The sequence below is a fragment of the Chanos chanos genome, chromosome 6 (assembly GCF_902362185.1).
Source record: "Chanos chanos chromosome 6, fChaCha1.1, whole genome shotgun sequence".
In the NCBI taxonomy this organism is placed as follows: Eukaryota; Metazoa; Chordata; class Actinopteri; order Gonorynchiformes; family Chanidae; genus Chanos; species Chanos chanos.
In genome coordinates this window covers 28260714-28277230 of record NC_044500.1, presented here as the reverse complement: position 1 = coordinate 28277230, position 16517 = coordinate 28260714, and the positions used below count along the sequence as shown (strand labels likewise).

General features: G+C 43.7%; 1 protein-coding gene across 1 annotated transcript; it reads left to right on the top strand.

Annotated features, from left to right (window-relative positions):
• Positions 1-2959: 2959 nt before the first annotated feature.
• On the top strand, positions 2960-15962 carry LOC115814876 (mitogen-activated protein kinase kinase kinase 12-like). Its single transcript, XM_030777843.1, has 13 exons — positions 2960-3440; positions 6232-6415; positions 6730-6921; positions 7099-7257; positions 10025-10183; positions 10491-10599; positions 11670-11779; positions 12175-12291; positions 12624-12761; positions 13107-13854; positions 14736-14803; positions 15220-15514; positions 15876-15962. Exons 1-13 carry the CDS (start codon positions 2960-2962, stop codon positions 15960-15962), a joined length of 2847 nt encoding a protein of 948 aa, XP_030633703.1.
• Positions 15963-16517: the final 555 nt, after the last annotated feature.

Sequence of the window (16517 nt, the reverse complement as noted above, 5' to 3'; positions counted from 1 at the left end):
AATACAGAGCTCAAACCTGGGATTACTACTATTTGAAATATTTTCTGGGGGTTTTTTCATCATTTTGCATCACATCATCATATGTGATGAATGGATTATAAAAGGGCATCCAATCTAGACAATATTTTCATCTCCTTGGAAAAATATCCCTCCTAACTTTCCATTTGCAGTTGGTGATTCCTCTGGATGCTTCCAAAGGGGCCATCACATAACAAACATTCACATTTTTGTTCTTATCAGAGATTAGATTGGCTTTTATAATTGCTTGATTAGAGGTCCGTTTTTTTCTATGAATAGGAAATGATTGCGTCCTAGATATCAAATACTCATTATTTTTACCCGCTATTTTTGTCACATGGCTGATTGATTTGACTAAATAATTGAAACCCACTTTTTTAACAGCAAGACTAAATATATCAGTTTTCCCCGCAAATTCTTACAAACAGTGACATCCCCTTCAGCATGTTTCTAAGCAAAAACACTTTCACACCTGCAGCTGGACAAAGTTAGAAAGCCGACACGTTGAGATAATAGGTCAGTTTTACTCGTGGCTCAAATCCAGAGGTTGAAGAGATTACGTGCAATTAGGGACGATGGGGATGGAGTGTTGATGTGTTTGTGAGGATTAAGTCCCGTTTCTAACTAGTATAATACTGCATACTTTAGGGATGACATCATTTCAAAGCTTGGTCGGCTGATCGCTCGATCCGGCGATGGTCACACTGTGCCTCCCGCCGCATCTTAGGAGGCTGGACATTCAGGGCACGTTCTGTGGCTTCTGATAGGAGGACCGATAAGTATATAAGGTTGAAGGTGTAAGTTGATTAATTAAATGCGGTCCCTCCCTCTCCATTTTATCCTTCCTATCTGAGCGTCTCAGTCACCGCCTCCAAGCTCTCTCCACCCCTTCCCCCCTCCTCTCAAAAGGTGAAGCTCTCCGTGGTATAAAACATTCGGGGTTGTGCACGAGAGCATCTATCCGAGAAATCTCGACGGGGATTGGAGGAAGGGACACGCCAGGGGCAGACCAAACGTACTGAAATTCCTCTTGGTCAATCGGAGACATCGGGTTCTACGTAAGTTTCGCTGACTTAAAAACAGAGGACGACAACAGGAAAGCGAACCAGTTGTGAAGCGTGAAGCTAGTAACCTCCACGATGCTGCACGAACGGAAACGCGCGGTGACACTGATTATATAAACAAGGCAACGGAAAGGAGTCCCAAAATTATACGGTTTCAGAAATCTTCGTTAATAACAAAGTAGATCCCAAACAAAAACAAACGCGATGTCAACAGCGATGGATCCACGCGGATTGTAACGTAGAGGTAAATACCGCTCAGTGTTAAATGCATCCAGTGTAATACCATTAGACATTCGTATATGATGAGGCTACTGACTCCTCTAATAAGCCACGTTATGTTTACATGAGGGTCAATCTGTTTTGTGACTGTTTCACTCGGTTAGCACCTCTGAAAGAACATACGTGTGCAAAATCCACATGTTTCTTTTTGGGGTTTGCTGTGCTCGATTACAGAGTGGGATCTGGGAAATTTGTGTCACAAACTGGTGCTGATGCTGTGCGTACGGAGAGGAAACGCACGTTCACAACCGATAGAGGCGGTGACACACTGAGAATCCCTCAGGGAGCACCAGTTCTGCTTGTCTGTGTTGTGGGCTTCGCCCGTTGTGAGAAAGGTGAAATTCAAAATTTACGCTAAAAAGTCCAAGCTGTTACTGTCACAGAATTTTACGCATATTCAATTTCATCTGTGTTCAAAAACTGACATGGTCCCAGTTTGACTGAAAACGGTTTAGAACTGAAGCCACTGCTTACTTAGCTCCTGTGCTCCGTTTGAACGTGGTGTCTTATGAGTTCAGTTGCTAGTAGACAAACGACAATTCACTGAGGGTTTAGTCATAAGCATTTTAATGTTTCTGTAATCCATGGTCGCACCTCTTTCAGCCCTCCAGAACTTTTTGAGACAATTATGTAGCATTATAGCTACAGCTAAATTAAAAAGCTTTCAACCTTGTCTTTACTGTTTGAATGCCTTGGTGATGGTTTGATTTGAAAGACTGTTGATGTCCTTGGGGATGAAGCTGCCTTTGTAGAGCTGGAGCACATTCTAAGAAAGCATTAATACTAACACACACAGACACACACACACAAACACTATATGCATGCCTGTTTAACACAATAAAGAGCCTTCGATACAGAGATGAGAGAGCAGGTGCAAAATAAATTAAACGGATCCTCAGAAACGGGAGCAAAATATATGGACTGGAAAAGGGTTAGATTTAACTATTCCCATTTCAGGCATAATTCACCCAAAGTAGTCTACATAAGTGATATCCTAGCTCATACAAAACTCAGCACTACGGTCATGGGCTGGTCAAGAGATTTTTTATGCTTTAATCACGTCATTTGACCTTTAACACATATAGAACTTTGAATTGCTCTTCTTTTAACTTTAAATGTATCAGCAAGGGTGCCGTTTTCATTAACTTTTTGATGCACGTCTGATGCAGTAGGTAATGATTACGTTTGAAAACTCAACCAAACCATTCTTCCTTTCTTATTCTGAACTATGAAAATAACCCCATGTGGCTGTGTGGTTTGATGATAGTGTTGCAGTCATAAGTAGATGAAGTCATGAAGTAGAACGTTTTAGCTGAGGAATACTACAAGGATGTGACGCAAGAAACCATATTGTTCTCATAGAACACCATTGAGGGTTCAACAAGATGAAAAGCTCAACTCAGTGTAAATCAAAGATTTGATTTTAACACCAGCTGAACTCAATGTTTCCCTCTCTCTCTCTCTCTCTCTCTCTCTCTCTCTCTCTCACTCTTTCTGTTTGTCTTCTCCCACCCAGGTCTTGTCTCTCTCTTTTGCTGTGGCCCCTGATAAAGACTCTCGTTGCTGGGGTGAGTTTTCCCTGATGAGTGCCACTGCTCATGGCCTGCATCCATGAGACTCGCGCCCCATCTCCCTCCCTCTCCGGCTTCAGCACGCCCATTTCTGATCCGCCGTTCCGCCGGCTTGATGCTGAGACACCCGCTTGCACCCCAGAGACTGACCTGACCCCCACCCAATGCGTCCTGAGAAACGTCATTTCCATCGACACCGGTGGTGCTTTGGAGCCTGGGGAGGGTGGAGGAGGGGGCGGAAGTGGCCACAGTCCCACTCCCAGTGAGGATCCTCAGGAACACTTTGCCAATAGTGTGTTGAAGTTACATGAGAATGAGGGCAGCCCAGGAGGAGCAGAGGGGCAGAGCCCAGAAGAGGGTGCAGTAAGGAGCCAGGCAGACAACACTCGGCTCCAGTGTCAGTTAGGGGGAGGCGGAGGTTTCCTGGAAGGCCTGTTCGGGTGCCTTAAACCCGTATGGACTATGATTGGCAAGGCCTACTCTACAGAGCACAAAAACAATAATGAAGGTAAGGGAAAGAAATGATTTTGCCCTCTGTTGGCCGGAGGTGCTAATGATTGTTGGAATGTATGATTTTCACCTGCAATTTAAAGAACAAACAGAAAAGTATAGCAAGCCAGCTATGAAAACACCTGCTGTAATAAGGAAACAATGAATAAAAACATGAAACAGCTGTCAAACCCCCAAAAAGTAGATCAAAAGTCTTCAGAGAAGAAATACTGTTAGCTTATATACAACCGTCTCTCATTTCCAACTAACTTTAAGTCTAAGCTTATTTTTATGTGAAGTAGTTGTGTAGTTACAGTCAGACAGAGATATTAGCTCTGCTCCATGTATCATTCTTTTGTATGGGAAGATGCAGTTGGATGACTCAGTTTCTCCGAATGCCTCTGTGTTATTATGAATACAACAAATTATTGGTCTGCTTCCCATCAGAACCACTGGAATTATTGTGTAATTCTCAGAAACAAAACACAAATTGGATGGATATGCTTAGCAGAAGACAATGGTTAAAATCACGCATGCAATTTACATATAAAATCATTAATGCTATAAATCCACAGCCTCTTTGTGTGGAATTGATAGCACTTTCAGTAATGGTGGGGTCTCGGTACTGCTTTCATTCATTGTGAACCCCCCCTCACCCATCCTCTGATGAGGAACCCAATGCTGTTTATGTCTGAAGCCACTACAAAGCACACATTTCCCCCTGGAACTCCTCCGCCAAACCTGCCTCATGTTTAATTCATCCGCGCGCACACACACACACACACATGCTGACCCCGCACCTCTCTTCTCTATTAACACACGCCTGGCACACTCGCTCTCTCTCTCTCTCCCTCTCTCACGCAAACACACAGACAAAGACACATACACAGGCATGATTGGAACACCATGGGTAGGAGGATGAAAGGGAAATATGGAGTTGCGCCCCCCCCCTACCCCGCCCCCCATACACACACACACACACACACACATAAATATTCTGACTTGCTTGCAACACACTAAATGTCAAGACGTTGGGAGCTACAGACAGACAGATTTATGAGATTGGTATAGCTGCCAGTTTCTTTTCTCTATATTTAGCCTTTGCTTTTTACCACTCTCTGTTTCTCTATTTACACCCTTCCTTTTAGTTTAATTCCTTTTGTAAATTGTTCATTTTCCTAACTTCGTGTTTTTATCCACTGTTTAATCACAACCAAGCCCTCTCCTCCAACATCCTTCCATCCAACCGTTCATCTCCAGACCGCTCCTGCTCCCTTCCTCGTTTAATATCTCTGGCCTCCCTCTTTGGGATTCTGTGTTCCTCTCGGTCAGCCTATTACACTAATTGACTACTCTAACATGGATCCATTAAACAAGGGAGGATAATGGAATGGACAGTTCTAATGTCTCTCTGAGGTCAGGAGATGGTCTCATACCCTCATCAGTGTACAAAGCAGTACAGCCCGGCAGCTGCTGCTGATGCTGCTGGACCCTCTCCATTGACTTTGTGTTACAAAGAACTGCAGGGGATCTGGACCTGACTCTAATTTGGGCAGTTTAGCTGTTTCAAAGAAGACACTCACTGTGAGTTTATGAGGAGTGCTTAGAGAGTCTTGGAAGATGTTACGGCTTTGTGCGAGTTGTCTTTTAGTGTAATGTCTCTGAATATTGCAGTTCAGAGAAACGCACCATGATGGGAAACCAGATGATTCATTTTTCCCATGGTTATTTGGTTCTGCTGTATTTTTCAGAGGAGGTTACTGTTATTCAGTAGATGGAGCAACAGATTCTAGAAACCTCCTGTCTCTCCCAAATGAGCCCCCCGCCCCCTTTCCGTCTACCCCCTTTCATCCCCCCCTCCTTTCTCTCCCTGGGGAATCCGTTTTGACACACGTCCCTCCCAAATCCTACGTCTTCCTCCTGTTCCACCCTCTCCAGTGTGGAAGAGTGCTGTCATATATCCCCCCCCCCCCACACACACACACAATAGTACTAAGCAGGATTTGGTGCAGAAAGCGTATTAGAGAAGATTACAGTTGTATGTGTGTCTGAGATCTAGCCTAGGCACTGGGGTTCAAGCACATCTATGTCGATAACTGTTATGTTTTTATTAATTTAAGTCAGTTCCCTCGGTGAGAAGATTTGTAAATCGTTGTAGGAGAGAGGCTAATTGGGGTTATACATTTAACAGTAACCCGTGCTGTTCCTGGTTTATATGACTTTGAGGTTCATGTGTTTGTCCTTAAACTATGAGATAATGAGCTGCACGAAATCCTGACAATTTCTCTGCCTACCCATAATGCCTCAGAAATACTCCTGATGCCGGGACACGCTCGGTCGCCTTTGGCGCTAACAAGGTCTGCTAGGACCTGTCACAAAGTGATAATGACAAAAAGACAGATTTTTGAAATCCGACTGAGGAAAAGCACTTGCCATCATCTGGTGTAATTCAAACGAAAAATCATTGCTCTTGCCAGCAAATGTCTCTATCATTTGTAGGGGTTTCACTTGTAATTGTTTATTTTACCAGCACTTGTTTATTACCTGCTCTATAATTAATAGCTGCAGTGTTTACACTGATACAAAGGCAACATTTGCTTGCCCAGCATATTATTTTACATTTCTGCTTTTATTCCTCTGTCCAGTGTACCATTCCCCCTGAAAATTTTTTTTTATCTCCTAAGTTTTCTCACTTCCTACATCTTTCTCTCCTCCCTCCCGTATGCTGTTTCTTTATTTCTAATTCTCCAATCCTCTCATTATTTTTCACTCTCTCTCTCTCTCTTCTCTCTCTCTCTTCTCTCTCTCAGAGGAGTGGGAGGTTCCGTTTGAGGAGATATCGGACCTGCAGTGGGTCGGTAGTGGTGCTCAAGGTGCTGTCTTCCTCGGGAAGTTCCACGGCGAGGAGGTGGCGGTGAAAAAAGTGAGAAACATTAAGGAGACGGACATCAAACACCTGCGCAAGCTCAAACATCCAAACATCATCACCTTCAAGTGAGGAAAAAAACAATAACATGAAAAGCTTTACTTATCACAGCTGGCTCTCTCTCTCTCTCTCTCTCTCTCTCTCTCTCTCTCTGTTCGTCTGAATCTTCTGACAGGTACACTGAAGAGTCTTAATAGCACTTCACAGGAGAATAGTGGCATAAAAGTTTTTAACTTCATCTAAATTCACATCTGGAACTATGCATGCCATAATGTTCCAGTCAGGAACTGAAAATCTTTGGTACTGTCAGGTCAGTTTAATGTCATAATTATCGTCTGCTCAGAATCCTTCGGTCACTCTGTCCGTGTCTCTCCTCCTGCAGGGGCATTTGTACCCAGGCTCCTTGCTACTGCATTATAATGGAGTACTGTGCCCAGGGTCAGCTGTATGAGGTCTTGCGCGCTGGCAGGAAGATCACCCCATCCTTGCTAATGGACTGGTCCATGGGCATCGCTGGGGGAATGAACTACCTCCACCTCCACAAGATTATTCACAGAGACCTCAAATCTCCCAAGTGAGTCTACACTCAGAGCTACACTCTGAGGTATCTGTTGACCTTTTTGCCCTAGTGATATATAGAAGGGTCTCCATGGTAACCAGAAAAACCTCACTTGTTCTTGGTTCTAGCATGTGATTGGATGAAAAAACAGGTTATGTGAATTCTTTTTGATGCTATGGTTGTGTTTTGCAGCATGCTGATCACGTATGATGATCTGGTGAAGATCTCTGACTTTGGCACCTCCAAGGAGCTGAATGATAAAAGCACCAAGATGTCTTTTGCTGGTACGGTGGCCTGGATGGCTCCAGAAGTCATTCGAAATGAACCTGTATCAGAAAAGGTGGATATCTGGTAAGTGCAACAGAGTTGATCTGTCAGCAAGGGTGTGCACGTTTGTCTTCAGTTTGTCTTTAAATGTTAATTCGGTTGATCTGCTGCTTTAATGTCATCACATTTTGTTAATATTTTGGAGGAGAGGTTACAGTGGAGGCGCTGAATGCCTTACTCTTTTCTCTGGTCATCAGTGCAGTTGTAATCATGCTGTTTTAATTATGCAGAAGTCCACTGGCAGAATTAATAGAATGTGATAAATTATGATGTTCTCTAAATGAGGCTGTTAGAGACGAAACGTGGTTGTTCATTATCTGCCAAAAAAGATCAAATCTCTCAGCACTTCACAGAAACCGCTAAGCACATTATTAGTGCTTCAAGCAAGCGACAAAAACTAGAGCCCTCTCTCTTCTTGCCCTCACTCATGCAAACACACACACACACACACACTGTGATTCTTCCCTCTCTCTTTAACTATTTAAGCCTTGTCTTCTGCAATCACCTCCTCCTTTATCTCTCCCTCTTCTCTCTGTTTTTTCTCCCTCTCTCCCTCTCTCTTTCTCTCTCTCCATCTATCCAGAGAGGAACGCTTGCTAATTCAATAAGTGATTTGCCAGATGTCCTGTAGAGGCTGATACAGCCCAAAAAGCCCCTGTGGGTTGGCCTGCTGCCCACCACACCCTCCCAGAGATGGGAGAATCTGATTTCAACCCATTTGGGCACAGAGCAAAAAAAAAAAAAAAAACTTTTCTGCTTCAACAACAGAAAATATATATTTAAATAAATCTCCTTCCATTATTCACTGCCCCTTCCATGAAGAGATCTATTCCCAGCCTGGTTTAGTGGTGGTTGTGTACTAATATACCCTGACAGCAGAACAGAGAGTTTTTCAGAACGCCAAACAAAAAGTCAAGACAATGTGAAATCATTTTTTAAGAGAGATGATTCGACTCACTCTATCCTTTGAAATTTACCCTTTGTCCTAGCTGTATAGGACAATAACGTCAGTACAGATCGCAACTTTTTTTTGTGTGCTATGGTATATAAGAAAAACCTTGTTGTAGTTAGGAGAACGTACAGATCTAAAATATACTATATATAGCATTTCCACATGAAATAAAACATGTCATCCAAATGTATTCAATGAGTAATTGGTAGTAGTTCTAACATTAACTTAGCAAAAATATTGAAAGCTGTATTTCACTTACTACTGTAGTAAAGCTTTTGCTGTAAGTATTAGAATGTGATACAGCATGTGCACTTGACAGTGACCTCTGTTTAACCTGCATCTGAATTAATATGGTGGTTAGTATTGGCATAGAGTTCAGTACCAAACTGTCATAACCATTGTGCAAAACACAAAGCCACACTGTTGCTTAATCTGCTCTTTGCTTAAGAGTTTATGCTTGCATACAACAACATGAACACATCCATAATTCAACAACAGAATGTAAGTTTGAAACAGGTGTTATGGAAATTAATATAATACACACGTCCGAACTCTGCTTGGGCATAAATCATAAAAAAGAAAAAAACAATGTGAAAGGGAAAGCCCTGTTGGAAAAGACACACACACACACACGCCCACTCACACACACACAGACACATGCACGCCCACTCACACACACACAGACACATGCACACCCGCTCACACACACGAACGCACGCACACACACGTGCACACGCACACTGACACACACACACGCACATGCACACACACACACACACTAGTGAAACTCAAAACCAAAATTCACTGATTTTTACATTAAAGATTGAGGAGAAAAAGAAGCTGAAGCAAGCAAAGTTGTATTATTCCTGATTCAACACTCACACACACAGAAGAATTAAAACAGAAACTTTATTGGGTTGGTCTGGACTCCAGCACTGGAAGGGCCATTACAAGGAACATTTAATTGTTTTATCAGTCTGAAGGCTGTTGATACAGAATGTTTTTTTCCTGCTGCGTTAGGATCACATCAGCCTAGAACTATACATTCCCAACGCTGACTTCTCAAACGCATTTTATCAGTTAACTCATAAAAAAAACAAGCTCTAAGAATAAAAGTGGTGGGAGCATGGAAGGCTAAAGATAAACTCATAAACAACTCACTCTCCTCCTCCATTCTGTGATGCTGATGCTGCCGGTGTGCGCAGATGTCACCATGGAAACCCTAAGCATCACCAATAGCTCCTTTGTTAAGCTCTCTCCCTGGGTGATGACTCCATGGTTTCCTCAGCTTTCCCCTGAATGAAACTGCAACTAGAGCAGATTGCATGTTACCCCACTGCCCCGGCGTCAGGCAGACTAGGCCCCAAACCCAAGGGGAAATCATACACACCAAAACACTACCACAAAGAGAGGGAGAGGGGGGGGGGGGGAGAAACAGGCTTGTGCTTCTACTCAAGAAATATCTATCATTTTGAGAGAGGGAGAGAGAACTGTTCTTTCTGCCTCATATAACACCACAACCACCGAGGAACTGTTGTTAAAATGTGTCAGGCTGAAAAATAAATCAGTACACCAGAAAACAGTAATTCAGTGCAGGATCTAGATGCTATATTTAAAAACTGACAGAAGTTTTGTCTTTTCCCATTTAATCATGTGCTTACTGCCGCTATATTTTTTTTTGGATGTATGTTGTAGTTTCAAGTGTGCTCTGAGTGAAAATACAGGAAATGAATTAAGAATCATGATTTCAAGCACTACATTGTTTCATCCTGTTTTCATAATCAAGTGATGGGATGGTGTGAATAAAAGAATAACCAACACTTTTCCTCTGTCTCCCAGGTCTTTCGGGGTGGTGCTGTGGGAGATGTTGACAGGGGAGGTGCCGTATAAAGACGTGGACTCATCTGCCATCATCTGGGGGGTGGGAAACAACAGCCTGCAGCTGCCCGTCCCAGACAGCTGCCCCGACGGCTTCAAAATCCTGCTCCGTCAGTGCTGGTGAGAGAGAGAGAGAGAGAGAGAGAGAGAGAGAGGGGGAGAGAGAGAGAGGGAGAGAGGGAGCAGTTTAGCAGGAGGGAAAAAGGAGCAGAGAGGAAGGACTAAGGAGAGAGGAACTGGTGTAAGAAAAAAAAAAAGATTTTGTAGCACTAATTTCTAGTTGGCTGACATTTAGGAAGGGTACGCTTAGGGTCAGTATTATTCTGTTAAATGAATAGATCTAGCTGTGAGGGCAGTGCAAAAATATTGGTCTGCTTCATATTAATATTCATTTAGGATTTAATCATGTCTGTGTGACTCTCTTAAGGAACTTCAAGCCAAGAAACAGACCTTCTTTCCGGCAAATTCTGCTCCATTTGGACATAGCCTCGGCCGACGTGCTGTCCACCCCACAGGAGACTTACTTTAAATCTCAGGTACTGACTGACCTCTCATTGCTCTGAAAACTCAGATACTGTGATTTCATGTCCACGTCAGTTAGACAGGATTCTCCCTGTGCCTTTATGAGGCTGCGGCTGGTTATTTCCAAAAAATCATATCAAGACATGCTTGCGCGGAACACAGAGCAGAGGTTGGAGTGCGAAGATGAAATGTGACGCATTCGGACGCAAACACACTCTCCTACACACACACACACACACGCATGTCTACATCAGCAGCGTGGCTCATTTCCCCTTGGCTGTAGTTTGCCGCCTCCCCATCTGATTAGACCTAATGACGCAAATACGAATCGCTGCCATTCCCTCCCTCCCTCCCCACCCTCCACTCCTTCACTCGCTCCATCTCTCACTCTTGTAATGGATTTTACTTGTGATGGTCATGAGAAGTATTTGTGGGTTGACTATTGATTTCTTTAATGGGTAGCGAGGGAGAGAGAGAGGAGAAAGAGGAAAAAAAAAAGATAAAAGGAACAGAGGAATGACAGATGAGTAGAAGACCACTCACTGAGTCCATTAGGACAATGACGGGGGACACAGCCGTGTAACCGCACTCACTCACATACACAGAGAGAGTGGAACCGCTCATACACTTTACACGTTCACATCCATACACATTCAAATATGCTATTGTGTATTCATTATACAGAAATGCCACGTGTAGAATAAACAGAGCAGAGACAAAAAACTGACAGATTCACCAGGGAATGTCACTGTTCTATTTAAACGGGTCCATCTGCCTTTGAAAGCACTCTGATGGCTGGACTGGACTTCACATCTCACTATAAAAGTCAATAAGCTCAATTTGGGAATGCGCTGTGTGCAAAATAATTCTTTCAGTCTATGACTGGATATGACGAATCCTGACTGCTGACTGTCTTTTTTCAGTATTAATGTTGAGGAATTGACTCTGTTTGTTTGTAAACTTTTATTAGTAAGGTATGGTTGGTTAGTATTGCATCACTTTTAGACTTTGGCATGAGACACATCAGTCCCGTGTATCTGTGTGAAATATGTGTGTGTGTGTGTGTGTGTGTCATGGATCACAGGCAGAGTGGAGGGAGGAGGTGAAGCAGCACTTTGAGAAAATCAAGTCTGAGGGAACCTGTCTACATCGGCTGGATGAGGAGCTGATCCTGAGACGCAGGGAGGAGCTCAGGTCAGCGCGGGCGCGCGCGCACGCACGCACGCACACACACACACACACACACACACACACTCATAAACACACTCATAAACACAGTTGGCATTTAGGGAGGGAAGGGGAGGTGAAAGGAAGTAGAAAGTTAGAATATATAAGAAGTGAATTCTGCAGGACTGGGAGGCAAGAGAATTTAATCAATTTAAATTGGAAAATATTTTAATTGTAATTTTCAGTAAGAATACAAGCAGGATGGAGTACATTTATAGTAACTGTGCAGAAGAAAAGAGTATCTCATCTAGAAATGTTTAATATTTGCAACTAATGATTAGAAAATGAAGACAGTTTCATACTAACCCTCCTGTCCACCTGTTCTGCATCTCCTCTCCCCCCCCCCCCCTCTCTCTCTCCAGGCATGCTCTGGACATTCGTGAGCACTATGAGAGAAAGCTGGAGAGAGCCAATAACCTGTACATGGAGCTCAATGCTGTCATGCTTCAGCTGGAACTGAAAGAGAAAGAATTGCTCAGGTACCGACTCCAGAGAGGGACAGAGGGAGAGAAAGGCCATTAAAGAAAGGACATGTTTTTAAAACGAATAAGGACAAACACACTTCATCCGCTGATCCTGCACACAGTTTATACATTAGCGCTTATTAAAGCAGGCGAATCAGTGGTATTTTATTCTATTAAGATATGTTTCATAACATGATATGTGCTGGAGGCATCATGTTGATTAAGTGACTGTTTGGTATTCACTAATATGATTCTACTGAACAATATTTATTAGTATCCAGTTTGTGGTCTAGGCTATCCGGGTTATTGCATTAAATGTTAGGTATGTGGCTGTGTTTGTGTCCCAGGCGGGAACAGTCCCTGGATAAAAAATACTCAGGTCTGTTCAAACACCACGGCTCCAGACAAGGAGGCTCCTCCAATTCTATGGAGAAACTCATCAACAAACGCAATGTACCTCAGAAACTCCCAGCACACAGCAAGAGGTAAGAAATGCTAAGGTCATACAACGCAAAAAACACTTGAGGTGCTCACCAACACCAACAGGGAAGAGTAGTCAAGGATTTGTTGAAAGCTGTTACATTAATCTTTATCATTCTTCTGAATGGTAAGCAAAGAGAGAGGAAAAACTGCATATAACACAGTTTATCTATACTGCAACTTTAATTTCAACGCTGGCTCTCCACTTTAATCATTTTTGTAGTATTATCTGTGTACAACTGTTAGTTACTTCTCTAAATATGCTGTCTAGCAATCTAAATTAATACCAGTTCTGAGAAATCTCCATCCTTTCTTCCTGCTCAACCTCCTTCTTCCCATTCTTCTCCAAGACCTGACCTGCTGAAGTCTGAGGTCATCCTACCCAAACTGGACTCCTCAAAGACCCAGGTCACCATCCCCACCACCAAGGGCTCCACCTCTCCGGGCCGGTCACGCCGAGGGAAACCCCGCTACCGTAAGGCCGGGAAGGGTAGCAGCGGGGATCTGGCAACCCTCAAGGCTACTTTATCCAGCTCTCTCCGTGACAACTCCTCAATAATTACCACCAAAATCACCTCCAACACCACCTCCACGTCAACCAGCACCACCGCCACAAACCATTCTGGCAGGCAACACCTGGACCCCAGTGCAGCTCTGAAGGGACTCCAGTACGATCTGCTCCTGAAGAAGATGTCCTCTTCCAGCCCAGACCTCATCTCCACCACCCTGGAGGTGGAGGGACACCGCAGGGCACAGACCCCCAACCTGGAGAGAGGGGGGAGCCTGAGTGCCTCAGCCACGCTGGGAGGGGTCGGCGGGGCAGAGCGGACGGGCAACGCGGGCGGGACAGACGATTTGACGGAAGCGCTCCCACGCAGCGACACGCCCAGCGAAGACGTGCCGTCTGTCCCTTTTTCCAGCAGCCCTGACTCGCCCTGCGGGAGAGGGGCCGCTGCCGGGAGAGGGTTGGGGTCGTCACGGCTACCGCAGGACGGAGAGGAGAAAGACGAGGGTGGGGGCGTGATGCGATCGCCCAGGACCGGTCAGCACCTCACGCCCGCAGCCATCCTTTACCGGGCGGCGGTCACACGCAGTCAGGTGAGTCACGCCCTCTTGTTTTTTAATAAAAACATCCATTCTGTGCTACCATTTCTAACCAAATATATTAACTCTAATAACCACAGTGGGGTTTTCTAGATAGGCTTTGCCATGTGAAAACTCAAATTTTCTTGTAATTTTACCGAATGGCATAAGCATATAGACGGTTAGCATGTTTTGCTTGTGAGGTATCCACAACCATCACAAAAAGGTAAAACGTGTTTATTTTTTTGTAATGGGTAAAAGTAGCTGCATTCATATTTCTCAATGCTAGAATCCAAATTCAAGTGAAACACATATTGGTTGTTAGGTTCTCTGCTTAGTTTTGTGATTCTCACACCTCATGATGGCATTTATAATTACAGCACCTGCCTATCAGGACTGTTTATTGTCTCATGTCAGCTTAGCTAGCCACATGGTGCATGTTTTCATTATCTAAGTTGTGTTGTGAAACAGTTTCTGCCAAATAAAGAAATGTAAATGTAAATGAATAATCACACAGCGTGCTCTGGATGGGACAGCCCAAACCAATTTGAATTTTTGACATGTGAGGTTTCCACCTAATTTGCCAAAGCAAACCCAGCATATAATTCAAAACAGTTTCCCTCTGTTCATGTATGTGTGTCTGTGTGGCTGGTTTGAACTTGGAAATTGATTTTAGAGTGTGAACAGGAGGGCTGTGTGATCTTCCACACTTTAATGTTCTTTACTAATGCTCAGTACTGACTCAGACGAGTCAGATTAAAGAGAAACACCAGCTGCAGGATGAGTCCTCTATGAGTCACAGCTCATCTAAGCCCTGATGGTATCTCATCTCTGTCTAACTGATGCTGTGTGTGTGTGTCTGTGTGTGTGTGTGTGTGTGTGTGTGTAACACACAGAGACGAGGAGTGTCTTCAGAAGAAGAAGAGGGCGAAGTGGATAGTGAAGTGGAGTTGCCACGGCGACGGTGAGGAGAACAGATCTGTGTTGGTTTCAAATAAAGCAGATTAGATATTTGTGTTTTTAGAATTAATTGTTGATATTGCTATGAACCCTTTGTAATGGCAGTTACATTAATAAATGACAAATAATAAATATGCCACTCTGTCCACTCTATATGTGTGTATAATGCAACAGATTACTTAGGAAGACTAGAATTGTCCTCACAAACTTCACTGCCTCGTAATATTTAAACAGCAGTCACTAAATAGCTTCTGTGTACTCTGCCAAGTATGCACAAGTCAACTGTAACCAAAAAAACCCAAAACAAAACAATAAAACAGAAAAATGTGAAGGGTATTCTGAATGTAAAAACTGACCTGTGATTACACTCCCCCAGTTTATGCCTCTGAAGCTGAGTTTTCTCACCCTGTCTCTCCTCAGTCGGCCAGTCAGCATGAGCAAATGCCAGTCCATTTCCACCTTCAGCTCAGAAAACCTGTCCGTATCCGACGGAGAGGAGGGCAACACCACCGACCACTCCCACAGCGGCACGCCTGACGTGGTCAGTACCAACACGGACGAGAGGCTGGACTACAAGAGCGACGACCTGCTCTCCCAGGGCTCAGAGATCCCGGCCGATCCCACAGATCCGGTCCAGGGTTCTGACGGCCTGTCGGAAAAAGAGGCCATTCTCCAACAGGTCAAGAGTCTGCTTAACACAGAGCCCAACTATGAGGTAAGCAAAGATTCTACCACCTTTGAGGTTTCTGTTGCTCTAACAGGACACCAAATAATCCTAAATAATCCCAAATACAGAGGACGCTATCGCTATAACAGACATTTTAAAAAATTGCAGGTATAAAAAAATTTGTAAAACAAATACAACACGACTAATGAGTTTAGTCAGAGGTCAACATAAAAACGACTGATCACACAGGAAAAAGGGCAAAAACACCAAAAACTCCTGTGCAATATACTAAATGTTCAGGAGAAAAAACTGAGCAAAAACTTTCCAACAATGTTCACCTGTGCAGCAATGTTTTGTTTAGATGTCTAGAAAATTCTGTTTGCTGACTCATCTCCCTCCTTAGAACCAGGCCCTTTACGATGATTCAGACTGCGACAGCGCCGAACTGGACCACTCGGGCAGCGCTGACCCGAGCCGACCGGCCAGCAACTGGTGAAGTGACCGGACTTGACCTCTGACCTCTCAGACAAGACCTCAACAAACAGGATTGTGCACAACACCCAAGATCCGTCTCCCAGCTCACAGACACTTGGCTCCAGCCATGTAAAAAAAGGAAAAAAAAAAAAAAAAAAAAAAGAAAGGAAAAGATTGAGCTCACCTCACCTTAACTGACCTCATGTTCTGAGACTCCGTGTGAAAACTCGACGAACTCCACTATCACGTTGAAGGTCTCTCTTCACCCTTTTTTTGCATTCTGACATGTACATTTCAACAGTTTTGTGGAACCCTATGCTGTGCTATGACTTGTAAGTTTTATTCTTTTTGTTCTTCCACTGAAGCTGCTGTCTTGTATAGACACCCAGCTGCTCCGTTCATCCGTCCTCTGCATTCCGTTTCCTCAAAAAGCATTATGCACTTGAAACATTTTTTATCGTACAATGGCAGAAAAGTCTTTGTTAAGACAGTCGGTGTGATTCAAAAACCATGTTTACATTTTATTGTTTATTTATTGTTTACTCCACACATATTGTATCAGGGGTTGAGTTGTCAT